The sequence below is a fragment of the Manacus candei genome, unplaced genomic scaffold (genome assembly GCF_025592945.1).
Source record: "Manacus candei isolate 608988 ecotype Guabito, Panama unplaced genomic scaffold, ASM2559294v1 h1tg000202l, whole genome shotgun sequence".
In the NCBI taxonomy this organism is placed as follows: domain Eukaryota; kingdom Metazoa; phylum Chordata; class Aves; order Passeriformes; family Pipridae; genus Manacus; species Manacus candei.
The window spans coordinates 161129-189051 of record NW_026138250.1 but is presented as its reverse complement, the minus strand read 5'-3'; the positions used below and the strand labels follow the sequence as shown (position 1 = coordinate 189051).

Sequence of the window (27923 nt, the reverse complement as noted above, 5' to 3'; positions counted from 1 at the left end):
CCCCCTTCCCCCCCCGTCCCCCCCCGTCCCCCCCCTTCCCCCCCCTTCCCCCCCCGTCCCCCCCCTTCCCCCCCGTCCCCCCCCTTCCCCCCCCGTCCCCCCCCTTCCCCCCCCACCCCCCCGTCCCCCCCGTCCCCCCCTTACACCCCCGTCCTCCCCCGTCCCCCCCCTACCCCCCCCGTCCCCCCCGTTCCCCCCCCGTCCCCCCCCCGTCCCCCCCCGTCCCCTCCCCGTTCCCCCCCCGTCCCCCCCGTTCCCCCCCCGTCCCCCCTGCCCTTGCCTCCCACCCCCTCTCCTCCACTACTCCCCCCTCGTCGTTCCCCCCCCCCCCCGCCTTCCCCCCCCCCCGCCTTCCCCCCCCCCCGCCTTCCCCCCCCCCGCCTTCCCCCCCCCGGGCAGGGGGTCCCGGGATGGGAGGAATCGCAGGGCGGATCTCCCCGCTCTGGCCCCTCCCACCGCAGGACCCCACTCCCTTGGAGGGGGTCCCCCCGACCGCCCCCCGGGGCGGGGAGTCCCGAGGTGGGAGGGGCCAGAGGGGGAACTCGCCCCTCCTCCCCTCCCACCCCGGGACCCCCTTCCCCGGAGGGGGCCCCGCCCCCGACCGCCCCCCGGGGGAGGAGTCCCGTGGTGGGAGGGATCAGTGGGAGGAGTTCCCCCTCTGGCCCCTCCCACCGCGGGACCCCACTGCCCTGGAGGGGGTCCCCAGACCGCCCCCCGGGGCGGGGAGTCCCGGGGTGGGAGGGGCCCGACAGGGGGAAAACTCCCCCCTCCTCCCCCGGGACCCCCTTCTCCGGAGGGGGCCCCGCCCCCGATCGCCCCCCGGGGGGAATCCCGAGGTGGGAGGGAGCAGCGGGAGGAATTCCCCCCTCTGGCCCCTCCCACCCGGGGACCCCACTCCTCCGGAGGGGATCCCCCCGCCCCTCTCCCCGAGCCCCCCCGGCCCCCGCCCCTCTCCCCGAGCCCCCCCGGCCCCCACCCTTCCCCCCCTCCTCCGGAGGGGACCCTCATCCCCTGCCCCCCCGCCTCCCCCTCGTCCCCCCGCCCGCGGAGCCCCCCGTGTGATGTCGGGACGGGCCGGAGCCCCGGCGGTGTCGGGCGGTGCTTGGGAACTGCAGGGGGGACCCGCCGAGCGGGCCCGGCCCCGTGGGGGGGATCCAGGGGGGCGCCGGCTCCGGCCCTCGCGGCTTTATTAAAGCGGCGCCCCCAAGCCCGCGGCTGCGGGGACACGGCCCGGGGGACAGGGGGGCGGACGGGACGGGCGGGAGGCAAGGACGGAGCGGGGGTGCGGGCAGGTCGGGCTGTGCAGCGGAGCAGCGAGGGGGGAGCAGGGGCAGGCAGGGGGGGCCGGGGGCAGGGGGGGGCCGGGCTGTGCAGGAGGGCAGCGACAGCGGCCGGGGAGAGGCGGCGTGCGGGGAGCGGGTGGAGGGCGGGGAGGAAGGGAGGGGACGAAAAAAAGGGAGAAAAGTAAAAGAAAAGTAAAAACGAAAGCGAAGCAAAAGAGCCGCGGCAGCGAGAGGCTCCCGCGGCGATGCCGCCTCCCCGCGCACCGCCCGAGCAAATGGCGGCGGGGGCGAGTTCCGGCGCTTAAATACCCCCGCCCCGACCCGCCCCCTGCCCGTCCCCGCCCCGCGCACCTGGACGGGCCCCGCCTCGCACACCTGTGCGGGCCCCGCTCCGCCCCGGCCCCGCCCCGGCCCCGCCCCGGCCCCGCCCCGGCCGCGCCGTTCAAAGCCGGCAGAGCCGCGCTCGTCCCGAGCTTGTGCAGGAAGCTCGTACCGGGATGCTGCGGGAGCGATCGGCGCGTCGGAGGACCGAGGCTGGCGAGGGAGCTCGGCAGGAGGAGCGGGACAAGGATCCGGACCGGGACCGCGACCGGAGGAGCGAGGTTGGCTTGGGGCTGGGATGGGGCTCGGCACCCGGACGGGGACCAGGATCGGTGCCGGGCTCATCCCAGCCCGGTCTCGCCGCCTGTGCCCCCGGCAACGCGGGCGGGAAGAGCCGCTCCGGGGCGGGCGCTGGGGCCGAGCGCGGCGGGGCCGCTCGGGCCGGGGCTCTGCCGGGGCCCGGTCGGGGGAGAACGGCGGCGCTTTCGTCGTGCAGACGCGGAGCCGGGGCTGGGACCGGCCGGGGCGCGGGGACACGCCGGGCCGACCCCGAGACCCCCGAGAAGGGGTGCCGCCCGCACCCCCAGCGGGATCGGAGCTCTCCCGCTCGGGCACCCCCGAGGCCACCGCACCCGCTCCCGGGGAGAACATCGCCCGCCTCCCCCTTCCCCGCGGCCGCGGGGGTTCCCGCCCGCAGGGCCCCCCGGGAACGAGGGCTCTGGGCCCCGCCGGGGCTCCGGCCACGGGCCCGCTCCGGCCGCGGGGAGCCGGGGGTTTGCCGGGGCAGGGAAGAACGAGGGCAGCCCTTTCTCCGTTCCTCCCGTGCTCCGGGACCCCGAGCAGAGCTGCCCGTCTGTCCCCGTGTCCCTGTGTCTGTCCTCAGGCGGCCCCAGGAGCTGGCACTGACCGTGCCGCGGGTCGGGCACAGGCTGCTCCCAGCTCTGCCTGCGGAACTTGGGCAATTACCCACAGCTGTTCTTTGCCCTGCCATCCATAAGGTGCGGCTCATCTGACATCTGTCAGGTGGGACCTGAGGCTCTCCTTCCTCTCCCCTGTTTCCTCGGCAACTCGCTCCCTCCCGGGCCAAACCCTCTGGTTTTTCAAAATCCCGTTGAAACATTTCCTCTTTATTTGCAGACGGGGAAGGTCCTGCCTGGGAGGGAAACGGCTACGGGGGAGGAAACCAAGAAATGTCCAACCGGACGGTGCTGCGCGAGTCAAAAGAGGGGCAAGACCGCAGAGAAATAGAGTCAGGAAATGCGCTTTTATTCAATCTCGGCAGGAGCCCTTCGCAGCCCCGGGCCGGAGGGAGCGCGGCCGGCTGGGCTGTGCCCGGCTGGGGACGGGCACCAATTCATCGCTGCCCTGCACAGGGAAATTTTCCGGCCCTGCCCGGGATTCACCCAACGGCTGCAAAGGTGCTCGTGCGACAACCGAGCTCATTTCCAGGGATAAAAGAGCCAACCCAGTCCGGAGGGATCCCTCGCTCCGAGGCAAAGGCGTTGCTCGAGTGTCGCCGCCTGGTCCCGCCTGCGGGGGGTCGTCTCCTCCAGGTGAGCGTTTGGATCCCAAAATGCTGGGGGTGCTCAGGTCGGGGCCGCTTTTCGGGCCCGGAGTTGGACGGAGCCCTCGGCGGCTCCTGCTTCCCGCCAGGAATGTTCTCGGGGCTCCCTAGGCAGTCCCAGCTGGGCAGGGAACGCGGGCCGGGAGGACGCCGGAGCGACAGAGAGTGACCCAGTCCTGCTTGGGCTTCCTATTGCCAGGGGCTGGAGGAGCTGTGCCCCGGAGCTGTGCCCTACAGCCCCCGTGGGGTGGGCACGGGGAAAGGGCTGCCCGCGGCTCCTCAGCCGGGGGCTGCTCTGAACGGGCCCCCTGAGATGCCTCACCCTGGACACGCCCCAGCGCCAGCCCAGAAGGCCCCAAAGAATCCAGCCGGCCCTCGGCAGTGTCGGCACGGCGGGGCTGCAGAGCAGCGCGGGCAGCCGTTCCCAGGGCCCACCTCCCGGAGCTCCCCCGCGCCCCCCGCGTGTGTCCCGCCCGCCCCAAATCCCTGCCCTTCCAGCCGGAGGCCAGCAGCCAGCAGCAGCCTTAAAGCCAGGGCCATGTGCCCTCAGCGGCACTAAATCCCGAGCGAGAGCCCTTGGAGATGCCTGAAAGGAAAAGGGGGTGCTTGGAGAATGTGGGGCTTGGAGACAATTCGCAGTTTTTCGGGGACCCAACCGCAACCGCAGAACCCGTGGACAGCTGGAACAGGTGGGGCAGAGCCGAGGTGCCCTGAAGGCAGGGATGTGCATCCCTTTCCTCGGGGAAAAGAACTCCCCAGGGCCGCTCCCGAGGCTCCGAAGGGACAGCGGCTTCCCGGCCGGAGAGACGTCCTCGCCCGTGCTCAGGGGCTGCCTCGCCCCGGGCCGGGAGCGCGTCCGGCCCCCGCCTTCTCCCGGGCCAACACATCCCCTGGAGCCCGGCCCGGGGCGGAGAATCGGCCCAATTCCAGGGAACTCGCTCAAGTCCCCCCGGGACACCAGCGGGGTTGGGGAAGGAGGGTTATAAACAGCAAAGCCTGTGGAATATCAACCTGTCCTTGTCCCGATCCCGCTGAGCAAACCTGGAACCGCGGCTGCTTCCCGGCAAACCTGGCATTAAAGCAGCAGCTCTGCAGGGGAAGATCCGGGCTCCAGGAGGCACTGGGAGGCTGTTCCAGCAGGAATTCCCCATGGAATTGCGGGCTGTAGGTAGAATTCATCCAAACCTGCAAAGCTGACACCGGAACCCAAACCTGGGCCCCGCAGAGAACGATCTTTGTGCTGCCCTGTCGGCCAAAGCTGCTGCACTGAGAGATCTTGGCAGCCTGAGGGAGGGCATCCCAGCAACCTCCATCTCCCAAGGGGACAATCCAAGTCCCAAAAGACTCCTTTTGCCTTTCCACAGGGACACTGACCCTTATTTGGTCCTGCTCTCCCACGGTTCATTTTGGGGGATGAGTTTGTGCTGGTTTACATTCCACGACTCCACCCACAGCTGGAGGTTTGGGGTTGTGGTTCTCTACTGCCAGCAGGTTCCCTAAGGAGCCAGATACTCCAACAATCCCCTCGTTTGACTTTCTAGGTGAATTGTGCACAAGCCAGTCCCCCGTTCCCTATCCAGGCTGGGAGTGCTCGTGCCCTTGGCACAGTTGGCTCTGGCTGGGCAGGAACTGAGAGCAGGACACGGGGCAGAGCGGATCAGCTGCCCAGGGAACCTCCAGGAGATGAAGCTACGGGATCCTCATTCCAATCAAGGGAACACATTCTGCCTCTGGCAGAAGCCGGGAGCCAAAGCAGATCCCACCGGGCCAGGCTGGGGGCAGCAGTTGGATCCACTCTGGGGGAAAGCCCCTGTGCCTGCCAGGAGCTCTGACTCTGTTTGTCCTGCCAGCTCTGACCAGTGTCAGGGCCACTGGGAGGGATTCAGAATCCAAAGAAACCCCAAATCCTACCGCAGGATTCAATCAAAGGAAGGAAGCCCTTATTGTCATAAAAAGCTTAAAAACCTGTTCAAAATTCTAGGACAGCAATCCTGGGATTCCCGGGAAACTTAGTAGTGCTCTTGGTTCCATTTCAATGTATCTGTAGTCCCTCAATGAGCAGCTTGGAGAACTTCCCCTGGGATTTAGAGGCTGAGCAGGGTTTGCTTTGGATTGCCTGGTACCTCTGGCCCCAGCTGGTGCAAACACAACTTGGTCCAATGTGGTTAAACACAGTTTGCTAGGCAAACAGTTGCTGTATCCCCTAGAAATTACCCCAAGTGTGTAGATAAAACCTTCATCTCTGTCCCTCCTCAGTTATCCCAGGTTTTCCTGGCTGGGAGCCACACAGAGGCTGTAAATTCAAAGGCAGAAAGAGAAGGTCTGTCAGCAAAAGGCACAAAGAAGGGGACAGGTTTCAGAAAACATTTCTGCAATCCAATGAATACCTCATTGAGTACCTCATTTATCCTTCAAAATATTCATTCTCTGCCCTGGACATTCCCTCAAGTTTTACCCCCAAAGGTTTCCCCTCCTGCCCACCCCTGACTGCCTCAGTGTCCATCAGGAGGCACATCCTCTCTGCTACAGGTGACCTCACACTGGACCCACTGCATTTTCCCGACCTCTCCACATCTCAGCAACTCATTTCTACATCAAGATGTTCATTCTCTACCCAGCAGACCCCCTCCAGGTTACTCTCAACACTTTCCCCACCTCTCCACCACCCAGGAACTCATTTTCACCTCAGAAGAGTCACTCTCTGCCCTGCAGATTCCCACAAGTTTTACCCCCCAACATTTTCCCTGGAGGTCTGCAAGGTTTACCCCAGTTTACCCCAGGAGGTGCATTCTCTCTCCTCCACATGACCTCTGATTTTACAAACACAAATTTTCCCTCCCTGCCCACCACTGACTGCCTACTGGACCTCAAAAGGCTCATTTTCTCCCCTAGGTGACATCCACACTTACCCTCACAGTTTTCCCTGCCTGCAAACTACTTATTACCTCATTTTTACCTCCAAACATTCATCCTCTGCCACAGAGATGACCTCAAAGTTTCCCCCAAAACCTCCTTACCTGTCCACTACTGATTACCCCAGTTTACCCCAGGAGGTGCATTCTCTCTGCTGCACATTACCTCAGCTTTGACAAACCAAGATTTCCCTCCCTGCCCACTACTGACTGCCTCACCTTACCCCAAAATATTCATTCTCTCTGGGACAGATTGCCCCACATTTTACTCCCAACATCTGCCTTACCTGTCCACGTCTGACCAGCTCCTTCGTACCTACAGAGGGTCATTCTGCACCCCACACACCCCTCAGGCTTATCTCAAACCTCTCCCCACCTGTCTGCCACCGAGTGCCTCATCTTTACCTCAACACATTCCTTCTCTGCCCAGCAGATCACCTGAACTATAACACCCACAATTGTCTGTGTCTGTCCCCACTCACTACCTCAGGTTACCTCAGTGTGTTCATTCCCTGCCCTGGAGAGAATGAACCTCCTTTTTAACCCCCAAACTTTCCCCTTCCAGCCCACTCCTGATTACCTCTTTCTGAACACAAAAGAGTCATTCTCTCCCCAGAGTCTTCCCTACCTGCACACTCCTGATTACCTCTTTTGGACCTCCAAATATTCATTCTCTGCCCTGCAGATTTGATCAAGTGGGACCCCCAAAATTTCCCTACCTCTCCACAGCTGATCACCTCATGTATACCTAAATATGTTCCTGCTCTACCCTACAGACCACCTCAAGTTCACTCTCAAAACTTTCCCCACCTGCTCACCACTGACTACCTCCTTTTGACCTCCAAATATTCATTCTCCACCCTGGGGAGTTTCTCAAGTTTTACCTGTCCCCTGATGACTGCCTTAGTTTATCCCAAAATGTTCGTTCTCTCTGCTCCAAAGACACTTCTGGCCTCCTTGGCAAACTGCCTCTGACACTTGGTTTTCTCCAGCAGAAATTAAGGAATTGCTCACGGCAGTTTGGAGATGAAGTTATCCCAAAGGGAAGGAAAGAACAAATATTCCTGTCAGAGCCCTGGGGATCTGCTGGGCTGAATTGGGAAGGGCACATTTTCTGCAGAGCAAATACAGGACAACCTCAAACACGAAGCCCAGACTGTCCAGTGGGGTGTGAAAGCACCACTGGGACAAACCTCCACTCTCCTGATTCTTTTCAGGGGCTGCTCCAACCCAGCTCTGAAGCTGCCAAGCCCAAACTGTCCCCAGCGCTCTGGAACAACAGGATCTTCCCAGGGATGATGCATTGGAAGCACAGCCCTCATTCTCACCCTCCACACGCTCCCAGGCTCACCCCAAATTCAGGACAAGGGGCCAAAGGCCACTCGGGCTGGGGCTCCCTCTGTCTCTGCGGGCTCAGGGACTGCAGCCACCAGGGCCCTCCAGCACGGACAGCCTGGACCCAGAGCAGATCCCTGGGCATTAGCAGCGTCCTGGGCATCCCTGGAGACAGAAACCATCAGCCTCTGGGCTAGCACTTCATTGCCAGCACACACAGCCTGCCACATTTAGGGGGGCAGCTCTCGGACCACAGAGCCAGTCTGACCCAGTTCTCCTGGGCACCAACACGGACCCCACAAACCCCCAGGAATGAGAATGTTCTGCTGCTTTGACAAACTTCAGCCCAGCTTTGCAAACCTCAGTCCCTGCAGCTCCTGCTCTCCAGGGCCCCTTCAGGGCTGGCTCCAGTTCCCTGGAGAACCTGCCCCAGCCCCACTCTGGGCCAGCCTGAGCAGAAGCCACTGGGCTGCCCAAGGAAGAACCCTCCCCTGGCTGCTGCAGCTGGAGGGAGATCCAGCTCCAATGGAATCCCGGAAACAGCCTCCCAGATGGTCTCTCCCCAGCCCTTGGCAGTGGCTCAGGATGGCAGCAGCTCCAGTGCCAGCTGGGTCCCTGCACGAGTCCTTGTCCCAGCCCTGCCACACGGACACCCACGGGAGACACCCACGGGCACACAGGCCTTGCTTGCACAATTCCTCACCCACAGCTGAGGGAAAGCCACACAATGTCAAGAAATAACCTGTGCTGAGAGCACTCATCACTCCAGTCCATCAGGACTTGGAGGCAGTTGGGTAGGCAACAGACCCAAATTCTAATCCTACCTCTAAATTTCTAACAGGCTCTCCTAGAAAGATCCTGGACAGAAACTCAGACAACAGAACCCAAACACTGCACAAGCAATAGCAGAAGGTTTGCCAGGAAGAACAGAAGTTCCTTGTTTTCCTTAACACCCTGGGACTGTAGGACCCAATCCTTACAACCAAGTCACACCAGAGATGGGATTAATACTTAAACCTCTCCCCCATGGGTCTGTCTCAGAGAACTGGGCCAGCCCTGAGCTACTCCCAGGTGCCTGCAGTGCTTTGGGGAGGGGCAGGACAACACCCCACTTCTGCCTGGAAACATTCCAGATGAGGAAAAGCCACTTCCCTTCTCTCTCTCTGACCCAGAACCAAAGCAGTCCTGCGGGACAACACGGACTATGCACGGAAGGCCCGAGTCAGTGGGGGGAAAAACCCTAAACAAACCAAACCACCCCAAATTTCAAGATAAAAACAGGCTGCTTCCTTAACAGGAGCACATCAAACTCATTGAAGCCAGAGAGGAAATTACAAACAAACAAACAAAAGACCCAAAGAGATGCTTTGCACTGATGCACTCTCTGGTTGATCATTCCAAAGGAAATTCTCCACAGATCAGAAGCAAGTACCAATACTTTGTCCTCTACTGAAAATTAATGACTTGAGGGGCTGGACATGTCCAGTGAGGGTTCAGGGTCTGGTGGGTCCTTTCTGGCTGATCCTGACCGGCCCAGGCCAAACCCAACCACCCCCCTGGCTGCTCCATCCCAGACCTGGGGGCAACATTCAGACAGTTTGGAAATACTGCCCTTCCCTGCTACTCCGTCCTTCCTTACACATCCAGTGCCCAGGGAGCAAATGCCAACACCAGGAGGAGAGAAAGGTGTCCCTGTGACTTACCCCACCCCACGGGCAGCACCAGGAGCCCCCAGCCCGGCCGGCGGGGCTGCAGCCTCTTGCCTTTGGCTGCTCCCAGCCCAGGGCACTTGGCAGAGCTGGGCTGGATCAGGGCTTTGGCCTGGCCTGGAAGAGAGGAGAACAAGGCAATTAAGGGCACTGGGCAAGTCAAAGGCTCCTGCCCTTCACCCTTCTGTTCAGTTGCTCACTAGAGTTTTAACCATGAAAAATCCAGGGGGAACAACAAATGAAACGTGGCCTTTTCCAGCATTTTTATTCCTACCTGTTTCAGGCACTAAAAGGAGGCTCATCTTGCATTCCTTGCCCCATTTGAACAGAACCCTTTTCATTCCAAACCCCCCTTGGGAGTCAGTCAATCCTCTGCCATTGGACTTTGGACAGAGACACCTGGGACGATGGAGCCCAGGAAATGAGGGAGAGAAACCTGACAGGGAAAGGATTCAAGGCACTCCAGAACTCAGAAATGTGTTCATGCCTTGCCAGCCCACCCCAATTCTGTGCCACCCACCTGAGCTGGGCAGGTGAGGCCAAGGCTCCCCTTCCTGCTGCCAATCACTGTCCCAGCACACGGACCCCCGTGCTGGGCAGCACTTGGAAAAACTTGGGAAAGGCAAAAGGAAAATGGCACTGCCTGTCAGAAAACATGTCTGTGAACATCCCTTCTGCACCAATTTAATCCCATCCCTCTGCTCCAATAAACCCAGGGCAGGCAGGTCTCTCCAGCCCAGGGAGAACAGGAAGGAGAACTGCAGGAACACAGGCAGGCACGGGCAGCTCTTGGCACTGATTCCCTGCAGACCTCTCTGCACTTGGGGCTCTTGGCACCTCATTTTTAAAGAATTGGGGGGCAGCAGCCCAGGAATGCCCCTCAAAAACAGGGGCCTGGGCAGCTGGAGATTAGAGGAGGGGAGGTGTGAGGGGAGACACGGAGAGAGAACAGGAACAGGGGTTGTTTGGGAACAGGCTGTGTGTCCAGCAGGGAGGGGAACTGGAAACACAGGAGGCTGGAGGGAGGCAGGGGGTGAGCACGGGCCTGCCTTGGATGGATCCTTTTTCCCTTTGCTCAGGGGCCTCAACTCCACCCTGTCTGAGAGCAGCAGGGAACTGCTGCAGGGGAAGAGTTCCTTTAGGCACAAGCCAGTGATGCAGCCACTGGAGCAGGGGAGAGGAACTGACACCAAAATGACACAGTCACCACTGAAAGGGACTTTATTGAGCTGCAACACAAACACACTGACAACAGGCCAGGGCAAGGGGTGCCCCCAGGACCACCAGCACAGCAGCTGGGCTTGCAGGAGCACCATCTTCTCAAGGGATGGAGCCAGGGCTGACAGTTGGGATCTATCCTAAAGATGCACTCAGACATCAGGGCCAAGCCCTGCCCAGTCACTGCAGACAGTTCAGCCCCAGCAGCAGGGGCATTTTCTGCCTCTCCCTCCACTATTATTTGGGAGCCAACAGCTCAAGGCTGCGGAATTTCAGCTTCATAAATGGTTTACAAAGTTGTACTTCCTGAGAACTGGTGCATTTTTGAGTATTCCTGACTCTTCCAGGGCTGCACTTGCCAGGATCCTTTGGGCCTGGTGTTTTGCTGACAGACAGGGCACTCCAGAAAACAACTCCTCCCCAGTCATGGAATAACAGGAACAGCCCAAACACAGTCCAGCACACGGGCTACAGATTTAGGGGATACAAAAGGCAATGAGCAAGGCAGAACTGTGGCTCAGCAGAAATGCCCCCCCCGGCCCCCTCCCGCTCCCCCCCAGCCCACCCGGCAGCCCCGGGGCAGCCGATCCCGCAGGCTCCGGCCCCGGGACAATTCCTGCGGGTGCCTCCACCCCAGGGGAGGCTGCGGGGCGGCTCCAAGGGGGTCCCGCTGGCCAGGCTGTGCCCAACAAAGCCGGCTTTAGGCCAGGCCTGGCACTGTGGGGCCGTGGGCACGGGCAGGTTCCGTGAGCTCCCCGTTGGCCACCCCTGGAGCGCTGGGCAGGCGCCCCGGCGGGGCCAAGGGTGGAGGGCACGGAACAGCTGCACACACCTTGGCTGCCTTGGCCCAGCACACACCCACTGCACCTGCAGCCTTTAGCCAGGGCCCCTGAGCACACCCAGCCCTTACCCTGCTCCTCAGGGCCAGCAGCCCCGGGGCTCCATTCTCAGGCAACTTCTCATCCTTTCCTTCGGTCCTTTGATCCCTGGGCAGGGCAGAGACACGGGAGAAACAACTTCTTAGAATTGATCCCAGAGACAACAACTGCATATTTTTCATAAAATCAGTATAATTACTGATTTAATCAGTGGATGGATTAAAGTGTTCACAAACTTTGTAGCAGATGGTGAGAATCCTGTAAATATGTCCCACCAGTGGTGAGCAGGGACTTGTTCTACCTGATGCCCAAAGGTCACTAATTGACCCCTATAGTTACTGTTTGCACTTGGTGATCAAGTCTTATTATTGCCCTGCAAATTTGAAATTTGTGTTTACATCCAAAGAAACCCCTGGTTTACTTACATTGAAGTGGGTTATTTTTCCAGCACGATATCAGTTGGTGCACTGCAGCAATTCAGGAGACAAAATCCAGTGAATTTTTGCAGTCCAGGATGTGAATACAGCCCTCCAGAGCAGTTCACTGGTACTCATTAAGTCCTTCTGTGCCTCATTTCTTTGTAGTACAATATACACACCATGTCATGTGCACTCAGCCCAGTTCCTAAGTTACTGGTGTTCCCCTGTGCACAACAATTACATCTTGGGGAACCATTAGAGAGCTGCCCAAACTCCCCATCACATTCTGGAGTGAAAGGGGGGGTAAATACAGTGGGCATCCCTTGTGCTCCTAAATTCAGCACTCGGGATACACCTGGCCCAGCTCTTTGCCATTGGTTACCAAACAATTCCATGTCTCCACTGCCTACAAATCCAATACCAGCTCCTGTTCCTCCCAGCCCCGTGTCCCCCCAGCCTCGCTGCCTGGGCCAAGATGGGAGCACTGGAATCAGAGTGGGGAAAGGAATTCTGTTATCCTGCTGATGTTGGGCTGCAGGACACAGGCAGCAGGTACCCAACAGTTGGACCAATATTCTCCTCGGGAGGATGATGCCCAACTGTGCCATCCCCTGCCCAAGCTGATCCCTTTGCTCTTTTGGCAGCACTGACCCAGAACAGCCCAGCAGGCAGAGCCCAGGGCACGGCCCTGCTGCTGTGACACTGTGGCTGGGACTGGCACCGCTCACCCAGGGGGACAACGATGCCAGGGAGACCCCCCGGAGCCAGCACCATAAGGGAAACTCCAGCCCTGCATGGCCACAGTGCTCCCAGCCCCTGGAATCACATCCATCCAATCCCACCGAGGGCACCAACAGCCGCCCCCACAATGAGCCCGACAGCCCCCGGCCCTGCCAGAGAGTGCCCCGGGCACAAAGGGAGACTGACCCCTGGGCAAGGGCCACTTGCTTCCCGGGTCACCTTGGCCTGGGGGCCTGTTTGGGAGCTGCTTTTCCATCTCCATCCAAATCAAACCAAGTCACCCCACCCAGGCACCTTTTCCAGGGCACTGCCCGGGCCAGCAGCATCGCCCAGAGGGACCACAAGGGCTCTGAGGATGGCCAGGATCCACAGTTTCTGTAAGATATCAAGCTACAACATGGCAATATCATTCCCTCCACTAACATTTATTCACACAAACATATTCCCATTTTCCTTGTCTGCATTTAATCACTAATCCCGTGATGGTGGCACTTGGGAGCCAAGTAGCCAAACCACTGCCAACTGACCCCAAATCCCTACAAACCTGACACTGCCCTAGTTCTTCCTGCTTCATTCCCACAGGTACAGTGTCTCACTCAGCACATGGACTACTTTTGCCTCCCCCCTTCGTGACTTCAAACTCCCTCTGGCACGGGTTATAAGCTCCTGCTTTCCCAAAGTGCTTCCCACTGACAGATGGGGCTGACCCAGCAGTGAGCCATGCATGCTCCCCCTCTGCTCCCAGCACTTGCTCTGGGGCTTCTCCCCATTTCCCAGTGATTTGTGCTCACTGTCCAGGGGATCTACACTTGTTGCTTCAACCACAGGGCCGGTGGCAACTCCCTCCCGAGGCCTCGCTCCTGCCCCGGCCCCTGCTCTGGCTCTGGCTTGGATCCACCATCTCCAGTCCATGGTGCTGCCTTCCTGAGCAGGGCCTGGCCTGTGCACCCTGGAGGAGCTTTGTACCCACGGCCTTCTGGGCATTTCAGGCCCTCTTATCATTTGTTGAGTTGCCACTAAAGCCCAAGAACATACTCAGAGCCACTTCTCCAATGGGGGCTACCTTGGGCTGGCTTCCAGTAACTTCCTATTCCCAAATCCTAAGGGCACTGTAACAGTTCATTAGGATACATGCCCAGAATAAAGACAAGTGCCACAAACATTCAAACACACAAAATACCTTTATTGCAGTGAGAATAATAATAATAATAATAATAATAATAAACTTAGCAAAGTGAATCAAAAGTTAATAAAGGATACGAGTGAACTGCCTTATTGTGTGGCATTAAAACAAATACTAAGAACAGCATTCAATACAGTATAATACTAACTAGTAAAAAGGGAGTTAAAGGGATACCAAAAAGGATCTTAACACAATATTATGGATAACTATTAACACGATATTTGGTTAGTAAAAGGGGAAATTAAAGGGGAAATATTATGAACACTAAATAAAGGAACACTGAAGGATATTTAAAGCCTTCTTTCTCTGTTGCCTCCTCTCACTAACCCGTGCCCACCCCCCAGCCAGGCAGGGCTGTCAGGATGTGCAGCAGCTGGTCGGTGCCCATCCCTTGGCGGGCGTCCCCGCGGAGCAGCACAGGCTCGGTGGCAGGATGAGGATCGCTCAGCTCAGCAGTCCTGACAGCCCATTTGATCAGCTCCACCTTACACCACGTGGGGCCAGGACGCAGTGTAAGGGGAGGCCTGAATGGCAGCCAAACCCCGCCTGAGCATTGCCTGATGGCAGCAGTCTGGGCCTGCCCTACTTGGAGGGCAAGGGGCCAGCGACCCCTGCCCACATCATCTTCCTCTCACCATCATCCTTCTCACCCCTGGCTATGACCTCTAACATTGTGTTTCAAGGGTAGATGTACCTACCTTGCAAGATGGAGCAGAACCAAGGAAGAACTCAGCTCTGGTAACAGGGGATATCAGGCTGACTTGCTGAAAAGCACAATGGACCTTACAATTAGCTCGTGCCATGAAGTCAAATTGTACCACACTCTAGCTGGTTTCACATCCTAATATGATTTCTTTCTCACACCTCTATGCTCCATTGATCATCTAATTCAAAAGTACCCCCCTTACACTACCCTACTTCTGCCAGAGGCTCCAATTGGCATCATTATCACTGGCAGGAACCTTCAGTCCCCCCTCTCCAGCTCATATTGGCCACAGGTCCAGAGCCTGTTGAATTGCTCCCTGAGCTGGTTCCAACCCTCCCTGCTGCTCATTTCCCACTCAAACTCACACTTCTGTCCTGACACTTTATGGCCCAGGCCAAGGATTGGTCCCAAAGGAGGACCCTGATGTCACCAAAAGCCAAACCAACCAATAAACTGCTGGGCTGCCACCTTGCTCTGGGGGTGACAGAGCCTGAAGTCTCCTGCCTAGTCCTGGGCAATACTTCCTGGGGACCACAGCACCACTGAGTTCCTAAAAATATCACAGCTTGGGCAGGTGCTTGGATTTTGTCTGGATTAACCCCCCCCTTCCTTTCCAGGTGCTGCCCTACTCATTGTAATGGTGCTTGTACTCCCTGAGCCATTCCCTCCCCCATCCAACCATCCCTTGTGCCCTCTCTGACAAGGACAGTGGGTCCAGGTGTTCTGCCACGCTCCCAGGGCACAGGGGGGGACTGTGGAGCCACCCTCGAGGGGGGAAACGTGCCCTGCCTGCCCTGCCCAGGGAATGGGAACTGCCCCAGTGCTCCCCAGCACAAGGCACCCTTGGAAATATCCACTGCAATGGGACACTCAGGGACAGCAACAAGCACTGCACGAGGCTGCTCTGGCACAGGACCAATTTTAGCCTCAGCTTTTCTCTGGACCACTTCACTTTGTTTGCCACCTCATCCTGCAGTCAGAACTTGCTGTCCTTGCAACCTTTCAGGGTGACCATAAATGACAGAGGCCTCTGCTCCAGCACCCACAAGGGCCTGATCCATCTGACAGGATCCATTTTTCCAGGGAATTCAAAGCTCCACCTGAGGACCAGGGTCTTTTCTCACCCATCCCTGTGCTGCAGCTTGGCCTCCATCTCCCTGTGCTTTCAGTTCCCTCCATGGTTGAACACTGGCAGCCCTGGCCCTGGGCGGAGCTCGGCATCCTGATCCCATCCCTCCTGGCCCCCGGAACCGCTGACTCAGCAATGGGGGGCCCTCCATTGCCAAGGGCACGGGCCCGGCGGGGCTCACGGGGGGAGCAGGAGGGCGAAGGCTCCAGCCCTGCTGCTACAACCTTCCACCACTACAGCCAACAGAGGAGCCTCTCCAGCCCTGCCTCCCAAGGCATCCTCAACAAACCCAGCCCAGCTCCACAGGACAAACTGCTCCCTGTCTGCCCAGGCCAGTCTAATCCCAGAGGCTCCCAGGTCATGCAGGACAACTGCCCAGGAGATCAGAGACCCCAGTCCATCTCTTCCTAGCACAGGTTTGGGTGAGTTTGGCAAAGAGGGAAACTGAAGAATTACCCAATGTTTTCCCAGCCACAAGAAGGCCTCATTTCTAAAGGCAGGGGGATCTTGCCTGTGTCCCAGACTGGTCCGGGGATCTGAGGCCCTTCCCGAGAAAATCTCGGTGCCGGCGTGAAGGGCCAGAGATCCCTTGGAGCCACGGGAGAGCAGGCACAGAGTCCCTCCTGGGGGGCCAATTTTCCTGCCTGTAATCAGCTCTTCAAAGAAGCCTCTAAGACTCATCTGGTGAGGTTTAGAAGCCAGGCATTCCTTGCTTACAACACGCTGCCATGATCCCAGCCCAACAGGAGTCCTGGCAATCAGCTCCCAAAGGGCACACCCACCCTTAGAAGGTTTCCAAGGGGATTCACTGAGGGCCTTCCCAGGCCTGCTCTGTCTGGAGCCCCCAAAGTCCTCAGTGCCTGCCTGAGGAACCTCAACACAACTCACCTGCTTACACAGCAACTTGGTGCTGCTTGCCTGCTGCCTCACTTCCCTTCTTCCTTCTTTCTTCACCTCCCTTGCTTGGTCCCTTTACATCCCTGGGCTCAGTTCTGTGCACTTTCCAGGCTCCATCCCACTGCAAAAAGGATTAGCCCTTGTTACATCTCAACATGCACATATCATTCCCCATTTTTTCCTGACACTTGTCCTTTAAGCCAGTGTCCCATTACTTAAAGCACAGTTTGACTTCCCAGTGACAACAACAGCTACAGCCCTGAATCCTAACACAGGCTGAGACACAAACACGGATGGGAATTCTTAAGGATCCACTTTGTCCTGCTCACCAACCAAAAGGAGCTTTCTGAACTCAAGAATAACAGACCCCAGGTCCTTTTTCTGCAACTTTACCTGCTATAAATGTGACCCACCAGACCTGCAAAGGCCCTTCCCACTTCACCTGCAGGGCTGGCAGTGCCACCACTGGACACGGCCCCAGTGGCTGGGCAGGAACGGAGGGGCTGGGGCGTCCAATCCATCGGCCCAGGCGGCACCAGGAGTTCCTGCAGTTCCTGAGGGGAGAGCCTCAAGCCAGCAAAGGGTTAGGGAGAGCATTTGAAACTTCAATATGTACATCTCCTGGGAGATGGGGAGGTGGACAAGGCCCACTGAGGCAACAAGGACACACTCAAGGCTGTCTATTCAAAGGATCTACCAGCACTCAAAAGCTATCACTGTCCTTCTGTCAGGGGGAACTCAGCAAACTCTCTTTGCCAAGAGCCTCCAGGAGGATTTCCAGCTTTTGGGGCTCTTTTTTAACTGTTCTTCACATCACTGCAGCTGGAACTATCACCTGCCCTACAGGGGGAACAGCCCACAAAGTTCACTTGTTCACAAAGTTCACTTGCATTAACACAAAGGGATGCCATTAACACAAAGTCCCTTCTCAGGGGGTCACTGCCTTTCTTTGCCCTCCCCACCAAAGATGCTTCCAACAGTTCTGAGAGGTCTGGCAGACCCAGAGCTCTCCTCAGGGAATGCTTCAGCTGCTTAAAGGCTGCCCTTGCACCATCTAGCCAAGGCAGCAAATGCTTTCAGGTTGTTCTGAAAAGTTGCCATAACAGTCTTACCACACATCCCGAGGCAGCAATCCAGAGGCCAGCCCATCCCACCATTCCCAGCAAGGCAGTTCATGGGCTGTCTGGGGCTCAGGGAGGAGTCAGGGGGCTTCTCTTCTTCCTGCCCGATTTCCAGATTTTCTCCTGCAAAAGCAAAGGTTTCTTGGCTTTCCTTGATCAAGGAGATGCAGCAAAGGCCATCTTTTCAATCCAATACTGGAAACTACTCAAGGCTGTCATTTCAGGGGGTTCTCTCAGGTCCTGCACTAATCAATCATCTTGGCCATTGCTTTTCTTGGCAGGTTCTTGCATTCACATTCTAAAAGCAAACCATGAATAGCAAATTTGGCTGTTACTGTAACCAGTCCAATCTGGCACTCTGATTTTAAAGGATACTGGGTTGGCCTTACCCATAGAGATCCCACATCAGGGGTAATACCTACAGGTTCTGCCCTCTTCCACTCTCCTGCAGCTCCACTGGCCCACACCACAGGAACAACTGCAGCTGCCACTTCAGTGGGGGCCTTGCTGCTGACAGGAGTTATTCCCTGCACAACAAGAGCTGCTGCTTGGACACATTTAGTTTCAGCAATTACAGTTTCAATAGCTCCTGTTTTCCATTTCATTTCTGCCTCAACTTTTCCAGTCCATCTCTTCCTAGCAGAGGTTTGGGTGAGTTTGGCAAAGAGACAAACTCAGGAATTCCCCAATGTTTTCCCAGTTTGACCCTTGTCACACCAATCACCTTAACACTGCCAGTCCTTAATTCTCCCTCTCTTGGGTTAAGGACTGAGCAAGTTGGACCTGTGTCTGAGCAGGACATGTGCAAACCAAATGCTGGGGACTGGAACACACACCTGGCACTCCTGCAGCTCTCACAGTCACATTCCAGAGCAAACAGCCAATTGGACCCTCACTGCTCATTTCTTAATCCCAATCCCACACTTGTTTGGCACTTGGAGCACCACTTTTAGAACCCAATTACAGCCCATTAGAGAGCTCCCTGTCTAGCAGGGACAGGGACCCCTGGGATACTCTCAGCAATGCCTGAATCCATGGCAGGGACCTTGCTTTGAGCTCCCCAGGGCCGGGCACCCCGAGGATCTCCCCGAATAATCCTTTCGGTGCGCGCTGGAGTCCTCGGGGTGCCCCAACCCGGGGGGCACCAACAGCACTGTCCCTCCAGGGGCCAATTTGGTCCTAAACTGCAGGGGGATCTGGCCTGTGTCCCAGACTGGTCCGGGGATCTGAGGCCCTTCCCGAGAAAATCTCGGTGCCGGCGTGAAGGGCCAGAGATCTCTTGGAGCCACGGGAGAGCAGGCACAGAGTCCCTCCTGGGGGGCAATTCTGCTGCCTGAAATCAGCTCTTCAAAGGAGCCTCTAAGACTCAATTGGTGAGTTTTGGAAACCAGGCATTCCTTGCTTACAACACCCTGCCATGATCCCAGCCCCACGGGGGTCCTGGCAATCCGCTCCCAAAGGGCACACGGAGGGGTCTCCACTGCAGCTGATGGGAGGGGTCAGCATTACAGGAGGGCTCATTTTCCTTCCCTGCATTCCTGTTCCACATTGAGGACATTTCCCAACACTTATCACCATACACACCCACCCTTAGAAGGTTTCCAAGGGGCTTCACCGAGGGCCTTCCCAGGTCTGCTCTGTCTGGAGCCCTCCAAGTCCTCAGTGCCTGCCTGAGGAACCTCAACACAACTCACCTGCTTACACAGCAACTTGGTGCTGCTTGCCTGCTGCCTCACTTCCCTTCTTCCTTCTTTCTTCACCTCCCTTGCTTAGTCCCTTTACATTCCTTGGCTCGCCTTTGTGGAGTTTCCAGGCTCCAGCCCACTGCAAAAAGGATTAGCCCTTGTTACATCTCAACACTCAGAGAGCATTCCACCTTTTTACCTGACACTTGTCCATTAGGCCAGGGTCTCATTATTTAAAGCATAGTTTGACTCCTCAGTGACAACAACTGACAGCCCTGAATCCTAACACAGGCTGAGACACAAACACGGATGGGAACTCTTAAGGATCCACTTTGTCCTGCTCACCAATCAAAAGGAGCTTTCTGAACTCAAGAATAACAGACCCCAGGTCCTTTTTCTCCAACTTTACCTGCTATAAATGTGACCCACCAGACCTGCAAAGGCCCTTCCCACTTCACCTGCAGGGCTGGCAGTGCCACCACCGGACACGGCCCCAGTGGCTGGGCAGGAACGGAGGGGCTGGGGCGTCCAATCCATCGGCCCAGGCGGCACCAGGAGTTCCTGCAGTTCCTGAGGGGAGAGCCTCAAGCCAACAAAGGGTTAGGGAGAGCATTTGAAACTTCAATATGTAGATCTCCTGGAAGATGGGGAGGTGGACAAGGCCCACTGGGGCAACAAGGACACACTCAAGGCTACCTACTCAAAGGATCTACCGGCACTCAAAAGCTATCACTGTCCTCCTGTCAGGGGGAACTCACAGGAAACTCTCTTTGCCAAGAGTCTCCAGGAGGATTTCCAGCTTTCGTGGCTCTTTTTTAAGTATACCTCCCATCCCTGTAGCTGGGACTATCACCTGCCCTACAGGGGGAACAGCCCACAAAGTTCACCATCAGGGATGCCATTAACTCAAAGTCCCTTCTCAGGGGGGTCACTGCACACCTTGGCCTTTGTTTGCCCTCCCCACCAAAGATGCTTCCAACAGTTCTGACACATCTGGCAGACCCAGAGCTCTCCTCAGGGAATGCTTCAGCTGCTTCTGCCCTTGCACCATCTAGCCAAGGCAGCAAATTCTTACAGGCTGTTCTGAAAAGTTGCCATAACAGTCTTACCACACATCCCGAGGGAGCAATCCAGAGTCCAGCCCGTCCCACCATTCCCAGCAAGGCAGTTCATGGGCTGTCTGGGGCTCAGGGAGGAGTCACGGGGCTTCTCTTCTTCCTGCCCGCTTTCCAGATTTTCTCCTGCAAAAGCAAAGGTTTCTTGGCTTTCCTTGATCAAGGAGATGCAGCAAAGGCCATCTTTTCAATCCAATACTGGAAACTGCTCCAGGTTGTCACTTACAGGGGTTCTCTCAGGTCCTGCACTAATCAATCATCTTGTCCACTGGTTTTCTTGGCAGGTTCTGGCATTCACGTCCTACAAGCAAACCAGGAGGAGCAAATTCAGCTGTTCCTGCAACCAATCCAGTCTGGCATTCTGATTTTAAAGGATACTGGGTTGGACTTACCAGGAGAGATCCCACATCAGGGGTAACACCTACAGGTTCTGCCCTCTTCCACTCTCCTGCAGCTCCACTGGCCCACACCACAGGAACAACTGCAGCTGCCACTTCAGTGGGGGCCTTGCTGCTGACAGGAGTTATTCCCTGCACAACAAGAGCTGCTGCTTGGACACATTTAGTTTCAGCAATTACAGTTTCAATAGCCCCTGTTTTCAATTGCATTTCTGCCTCAAGTTTTCCAGTCCATCTCTTCCTAGCAGAGGTTTGGGTGAGTTTGACAAAGAGACAAACTGAGGAACCACTCAGTGTTTTCCCAGTTTGACCCCTGTCACACCAATCACCTTAACACTGCCAGTCCATAATTCTCCCTCTCTTGGGTTAAGGACTGAGGAAGTTGGACCTGTGTCTGAGCAGGACATGTGCAAACCAAATACTGGGGACTGGAACACACACCTGGCACTCCTGGAGCTCTTGTAATTGTATTCAAGAGAAAACAGCCAATTGTACCATCACTGCTCATTTCTTCTGTGCCACAGCAACATCATTCCAGGCCTCTCCCTGCCAACCCTCCGCTTCTCCCAACAGCTCCAGGGGCACCAGAACCTGCCCTGAAGGCACAAAAGGCTCCTTTTGGGAGCACCACGACCCAGCTGTTCTGTAGCACTGGAATTCCATCTCCTGGACAAGCTGGGAGAAGCAGGGAAGACAACCAGGACCTTACAGGTGAATTGGGGGCACCTCTTCATCCAACAGCAGCTCCAGGAAAGGTACTGAGTCAACACCTCACCAAAGACACGGGAGAAGAAGTGCCAACACCTTGACAATCACTTCACTTTTCAACTGATAAAGCAACACTGAAGAAAAGCTTATCAGACATTGGGAAGAGTCCATCCCACTTTAACCAGTGTGTGGGACTCGTTCCCAGCCTCCTGAGGTTCATTTCCCACCTCACTGGGGGCTGCAGTACAGCTGGTTCTACACACACACACAGGGAGCTGCTGCTCCTGCATTCCAGTCTCCTGGCTCCCCTTGCAACTGCTCCAGCTGTTTGCCCAGCTCTCCAGTGCCCCTTCCTTTGCCCACTGCACTTGTTCACAGCCCCAGGGCTCCCAGGGCCCCCCTGGGCTCTCCCCTGCCCTGACACTCAGGGCCCTTTCCCAGCCTGACTCCATCCAGCACTGACCCAGCTGCTGCACCTGCAATTCTCCTGCTCCTGCCCTCCCTCTGCCTGCAAAACACCCCTGCCAGCTCCTGCACCCCACCTCTTACCTCCCAGACAACAGGAGCTGCATCCTCCTGGATCCTCCAGCTGGATGCTGCTGGCTCTGGGCAGCTCCCACCCTTCAGCAGGGGATGCCAAAGGCAGCTCTGGGGACTGTCCCGAGGGCAGGGACACCCACTGTGGGTCACACCAACACTCAGCCATCTCAGGCCTGGGCTCTTCTGCCTGCAGGGCAACAAACAGCCAAGCAGGGACACTGGGACACTCCAAGGAAACAGGGACAACACACTCAGCAGCCTGGCACACCACAGCCCCCAAACCTGCCCAGGCTCCAGCTGCTGCACAGACCTGTGGCCACACAGGACCCAAACCCACCCCAGCACAGACAACCCTGGGGAGGTCAAGCTGCTCATTCCCAAACACAGCCAAACATCCAGTGCCACTGTCTGCCAGCCCCTGCCCCAGCAATCAATCATCTTGCCCATTTCCTTTCTCCACAGGTCCTTGCATTCACATTCTATTATAAAACGATCATCAGCAAATTTAGCTGTTACTAGAACCAATCCAGCTTGGCTTCCCAATTTTAAAGGATACTGGGTTTGCCTTACCAGGAGAGACTCTGGCTTAGGGGTAATTCTTACAGGTTCTGTCCTTGGCCATTTTCTTGGAATTCCACTGGCCCACACCACAGGAACAACTGCAGCTTCCACTTCAGTGGGGACCTTGCTGCTGACAGGAGCTATTATCCCTCTGTAAACACCAAACTGCTTCAATACAAACAATCCAGTGGACACTACAACTCCTTGGCACTTTCAGTGTAACCAGTGCAAGTCAGTTGCTAAGTTACACAAGGTTTTCTTCCAAAGGTGTAATTAATTAAGATATCAAAAAACCAACAACTGTGACAGAAGAGATCCCCCCACGGTTCTGCTTTTAGGGAAAAAAACCCCAAACCCCCATCCCCAGTGCTGCAATAGCTCAGGCTCCCAAAAAGGCCCAGGGGCTGGGCTGGGGTTTTGGCTGCCCTGGAGCACAGGCAGGAACACGATGTCACCACCCCACGGGCACAGCTGAGAACCCAAAGAGCAGCCACACCAGCAGCTCCTGCCAGCCCTGCTGGGCTGGGCCTTGGGGAGGAAGGGCACTGGCCTTTCTTCCTGCCTAGGAGCAAAGAGCCTCCTTGCTGAGCACTTCTCCTGCCAAGGGCATCAGCTCAGATGGGAAGTTCATCAAGCGCAACTTCCAGGAACGAGAAACATTCCTGTTCCCTGGTCAATCTCTTTCCAACTGAACTCAGAAGTACACACAAAACTTCAGGTGTTACCTAAAATTGCTTATAAGACCCTCTGAGCCTCAAGTGGTGAGCTTTAGAAGCCAGGTAATCTTTTATTGCTATGTTCTTGAATCATTCCAGCCCACCGGGTGCCCTGGCAATCCACTCCCAAAGGGCACACACAGGTGTCTCACTGCAGCTGATGGGAGGGGTCAGCATTACAGGAGGGCTCATTTCCTTCCCTGCATTCCTGTTCCACATTCAGGACATTTCCCAACACTTATCACCATACACACCCACCCTTAGAAGGTTTCCAAGGGGCTTCACCGAGGGCCTTCCCAGGTCTGCTCTGTCTGGAGCCCTCCAAGTCCTCAGTGCCTGCCTGAGGAACCTCAACACAACTCACCTGCTTACACAGCAACTTGGTGCTGCTTGCCTGCTGCCTCACTTCCCTTCTTCCTTCTTTCTTCACCTCCCTTGCTTGGTCCCTTTCAATCCCTGGGCTCAGCTCTGTGCACTTTCCAGGCTCCATCCCACTGCAAAAAGGATTAGCCCTTGTTACATCTCAACACTCAGAGAGCATTTCCCCTTTTTGTTAACACTCAGCCATCAGGCCAGGGTCTCATTACTTAAAGCAGAGTTTGACTCCTCAGTGACAACAACTGACAGCCCTGAATCCTAACACAGGCTGAGACACAAACACGGATGGGAACTCTGAAGGATCCACTTTGTCCTGCTCACCAACCAAAAGGAGCTTTCTGAACTCAAGAATAACAAACCTCAGGTCCTTTTTCTGCATCTTCAGATCCTGTAAATGTGACCCACCAGACCTGCAAAGGCCCTTCCCACTTCACCTGCAGGGCTGGCAGTGCCACCACTGGACACGGCCCCAGTGGCTGGGCAGGAACGGAGGGGCTGGGGCGTCCAATCCATCGGCCCAGGCGGCACCAGGAGTTCCTGCAGTTCCTGAGGGGAGAGCCTCAAGCCAGCAAAGGGTTAGGGAGAGCATTTGAAACTTCAATATGTACATCTCCTGGGAGATGGGGAGTTGGACAAGGCCTACTGGGGCAACAAGGACACACTCAAGGCTACCTATTCAAAGGATCTACCAGCACTCAAAAGCTATCACTGCCCTTCTGTCAGGGGGAACTCAGCAAACTCTCTTTGCCAAGAGCCTCCAGGAGGATTTCCAGCTTTCGTGGCTCTTTTTTAAGTATACCTCCCATCCCTGTAGCTGGGACTATCAGCTGCCCTACAGGGGGAACAGCCCACAAAGTTCACTTGCAGGGATGCCATTAACTCAAAGTCCCTTCTCAGGGGGTCACTGCACACCTTGGCCTTTGTTTGCCCTCCCCACCAAAGATGCTTCCAACAGTTCTGAGAGGTCTGGCAGACCCAGAGCTCTCCTCAGGGAATGCTTCAGCTGCTTAAAGGCTGCCCTTGCACCATCTATTCAAAAAGTTGCCATAACAGCCTTACCACACATCCAGAAGGAGCAATGCAGAGTCCAGCCCGTCCCACCATTCCCAGCAAGGCAGTTCATGGGCTGTCTGGGGCTCAGGGAGGAGTCACGGGGCTTCTCTTCTTCCTGCCCGATTTCCAGATTATCTCCTTCCAAAGCAAAGGTTTCTTGGCTTTCCTTGATCAAGGAGATGCAGCAAAGGTCATCTTCTCAATCCAATACTGGAAACTACTCCAGGTTGTCATTCAAGGTGCTTCTCTCAGGTCCTGCCCTAATCAATCCCCTTGGCCATTGCTTTTCTTGGCAGGTTCTTGCATTCACGTCCTACAAGCAAACCAGGAGGAGCCAATTTAGCTGTTCCTGCAACCAATCCAGTCTGGCACTCTGATTGTAAAGGATACTGGGTTGGCCTTACCCATAGAGATCCCACATCAGGGATAATACCTACAGGTTCTGCCCTCTTCCACTCTCCTGCAGCTCCACTGGCCCACACCACAGGAACAACTGCAGCTGCCACTTCAGTGGGGGCCTTGCTGCTGACAGGAGTTATTCCCTGCACAACAAGAGCTGCTGCTTGGACACATTTAGTTTCAGCAATTACAGTGTCAATAGACCCAGTTTTCAATTGCATTTCTGCCTCAACTTTCCCAATCAATCTCTTCCTAGCACAGGTTTGGGTGAGTTTGGCCAACAGACCAACTGAGGAATTCCCCAATGTTTTCCCAGTTTGACCCCTGTCACACCAATCACCTTAACACTGCCAGTCCATAATTCTCATTCTGTTGTGTTCAGGACTGAGCAAGTTGGACCTGTGTCTGAGCAGGACATGTGCAAACCAAATGCTGGGGACTGGAACACACACCTGGCACTCCTGCAGCTCTCACAGTCACATTCCAGAGAAAACAGCCAATTGCACCCTCACTGCTCATTTCTTAATCCCAATCCCACACTTGTTTGGCACTTGGAGCACCACTTTTAGAACCCAATTACAGCCCATTAGAGAGCTCCCTGTCTAGCAGGGACAGAGACCCCTGGGATACTCTCAGCAATGCCTGAATCCATGGCAGGGACCTTGCTTTGAGCTCCCCAGGGCCGGGCACCCCGAGGATCTCCCCGAATAATCCTTTCGGTGCGCGCTGGAGTCCTCGGGGTGCCCCAACCCGGGGGGCACCAACAGCACTGTCCCTCCAGGGGCCAATTTGGTCCCAAAATGCAGGGGGATCTTGCCTGTGTCCCAGACTGGTCCGGGGATCTGAGGCCCTTCCCGAGAAAATCTCGGTGCCGGCGTGAAGGGCCAGAGATCCCTTGGAGCCACGGGAGAGCAGGCACAGAGTCCCTCCTGGGGGGCAATTCTGCTGCCTGAAATCAGCTCTTCAAAGGAGCCTCTAAGACTCAGCTGGTGACTTTTAGAAGCCAGGCATTCCTGCACACTCTGAGATATTTTAAGAGCTTACTGAGCGAAAAAACACAAAGCTTTTCCAGGGACATCTGACCTCCCACAGACAGCTCCGTTCCCCTTTCAGTACAAAATTAGTTTCAGGGAATCATTTAATAGGAAGTGCCCAGGAACCCAAGAATGTGCTTTCTAGAACAGAAAACATACAGAGAGAAGGAGCTTTGCACAAGTGTAACATTCTCCAGAACAAACCTGACTTTAGTCTTACTCTTTATATTCAAATATTCCATAAAAAAGCTCCAGCAGGAGAACTGGCACATTACTCAAGAGTATCCTGAAAGTCCCTCTCACAAGGGCTGGCGGAAAATCGCAGTTGTACGAGTCCCTTGTGCCTGCAGATGCCTGGGGATCCTCTCCACCTGCCTTGTGCTCTCCCAACAGCAGAAAGGGTGCTGAGACAGGAGGAAGGAAACCTTTAGCATAAAACTGGGGAGGAATCTAAAGCTTCCTTTCCTGGGGAACTTTGCGAAGTCTGCAACGAGAAAGGGAAAATTTGCATCTCCTTTGGTACAGGTGTCAACAGAGACTGAGACTTTTTGCCTTTTTCAGACAACTGTGCCCCTTTTGGCTCCCCGGCAGCTCCAATGGCACCAGAACCCCCTTCCTGCACACCCACGGCTGTCACACACAGGCACCCACACACTTTTGCACCAGCCCACACGTGGCCAACATCTCCTCACCCTGGACATCCCAAGGGCAGTAGTTTTGCTAGAGAGCACAACAAGCCCCCTGTCCTCACAAACTGCCTCCCTGCAAAAAAGGAATCGTTTTCCTGGACATTTCTCCCACAGTCAAGGTCTTTTCAAACTGCTGTCGTGCCACCAAACCTGCTCAGGGTCCCTCCCAGCTTCTGCCTGTCCTTGCATTTAAAGGCACGGGCACATTCTACCTTCCACCAGCAAACCCAGCTCCTCACGGGCAGTAGAAGCCCTGCTCTTACCTGGACAGACTGCCGGGCTCGGCACAGCTGTGGCTCATGGAGCAGCTTCCCAAGGCCGTTCTCTCTCCCAGCAGGAAGCACAACTCGCCTCCACACCAGGGGAAACCACGAGCGAGGCTGCAAATGGACACAGAACGAGCAAAAAGCATTAACGCAGCATCAAAAAACCAAGTTAAAGCAGTCTTTGCCTCATAACCCTGCACGGGGAAAGGGTTTGGGATCCCAAAGCAAACCCTCAGACACCCAGAGAGCACAGGACCCACAGCCATGCCACGGCTCCCCCCGGGGGCACCCGGCAGGTAAGGGGCTTACCCGGGCCCCGCCGCCCAGCACAAGGCGCCCCTAAACGCCCCCGGCTGCCCCGGTGCACAAACCCAGCGGCCAAGGCGCTCTCCCCTCCGCAGCCCGGGCAGCAGCGGGGCCGCACCCTCAGCCCCCACACACAACCGCCCCCACCTGCCCCGCCGGCCCTTTATACCGCGGGCCGGCAGCGCTGCCCAATCAGCACTCGAGCGCCTCCGCCCAATCCCAGCCCGCCTGGCCCTGCGGCCCCGCCCCGCCCGCTCAGCCCGGCCCCGCCCCTCGACCCGCCCAGGCCCGCTCCCCAGCTCGCGCCGGCCCCGCCCCCCGACCCTCCCGGCCCGCCCCCAAGAAGGCCGCTGTCCCCGCAGGCCCCGCTCCCCTTGTCCCGGGAGAGCTCCCGGCCGGGCCGTGACCGCGGAGCTCCCACCCGCCCTTCCCCGGCCCCAGCAGCGCCCGCCGGGGCTGCGGCGGGAGCCGCGCGGAGGGAACGGGGGGCGGGGCCGCGCCGAGGGGCGGGGCCGGGCTGAGCGGGCGGGGCGGGGCCGCAGGGCCAGGCGGGCTGGGATTGGGCGGAGGCGCTCGAGTGCTGATTGGGCAGCGCTGCCGGCCCGCGGTATAAAGGGCCGGCGGGGCAGGTGGGGGCGGTTGTGTGTGGGGGCTGAGGG

The 27923-nt window shown here is 57.0% G+C and overlaps 3 protein-coding genes and 1 long non-coding RNA gene across 4 annotated transcripts; 2 read left to right on the top strand and 2 right to left on the bottom strand.

Moving 5' to 3' along the window:
- The first annotated feature begins 1002 nt into the window (after positions 1-1002).
- On the top strand, positions 1003-2956 carry LOC127464238 (translation initiation factor IF-2-like). The gene is made up of 2 exons (XM_051774475.1): positions 1003-2627; positions 2742-2956. Exon 1 carries the CDS (start codon positions 1781-1783, stop codon positions 2615-2617), a length of 837 nt encoding a protein of 278 aa, XP_051630435.1. The 5' UTR covers positions 1003-1780; the 3' UTR covers positions 2618-2627; positions 2742-2956.
- LOC127464237 (basic proline-rich protein-like) lies at positions 2795-3909 on the top strand. The gene is made up of 2 exons (XM_051774473.1): positions 2795-3157; positions 3368-3909. The coding sequence occupies exons 1-2, from the start codon at positions 2795-2797 to the stop codon at positions 3725-3727; spliced, it is 723 nt and encodes a 240-aa protein (XP_051630433.1). The 3' UTR covers positions 3728-3909.
- A 1404-nt stretch (positions 3910-5313) lies between these two features.
- LOC127464235 (uncharacterized) lies at positions 5314-9764 on the bottom strand. The gene is made up of 3 exons (XR_007901260.1): positions 9645-9764; positions 9119-9241; positions 5314-5461 (listed from the first exon to the last, which is right to left on the bottom strand). It is a non-coding gene; the product is annotated as an uncharacterized LOC127464235 (long non-coding RNA).
- A 618-nt stretch (positions 9765-10382) lies between these two features.
- LOC127464232 (uncharacterized) lies at positions 10383-27492 on the bottom strand. The gene is made up of 12 exons (XM_051774472.1): positions 27434-27492; positions 26956-27072; positions 24577-24736; positions 23952-24063; positions 23504-23633; positions 21872-22088; positions 20211-20342; positions 19560-19684; positions 16287-16416; positions 11646-11687; positions 11253-11328; positions 10383-10810 (listed from the first exon to the last, which is right to left on the bottom strand). The coding sequence occupies exons 3-9, from the start codon at positions 24638-24640 to the stop codon at positions 16291-16293; spliced, it is 906 nt and encodes a 301-aa protein (XP_051630432.1). The 5' UTR covers positions 24641-24736; positions 26956-27072; positions 27434-27492; the 3' UTR covers positions 10383-10810; positions 11253-11328; positions 11646-11687; positions 16287-16290.
- Between the last annotated feature and the right edge of the window lie 431 nt (positions 27493-27923).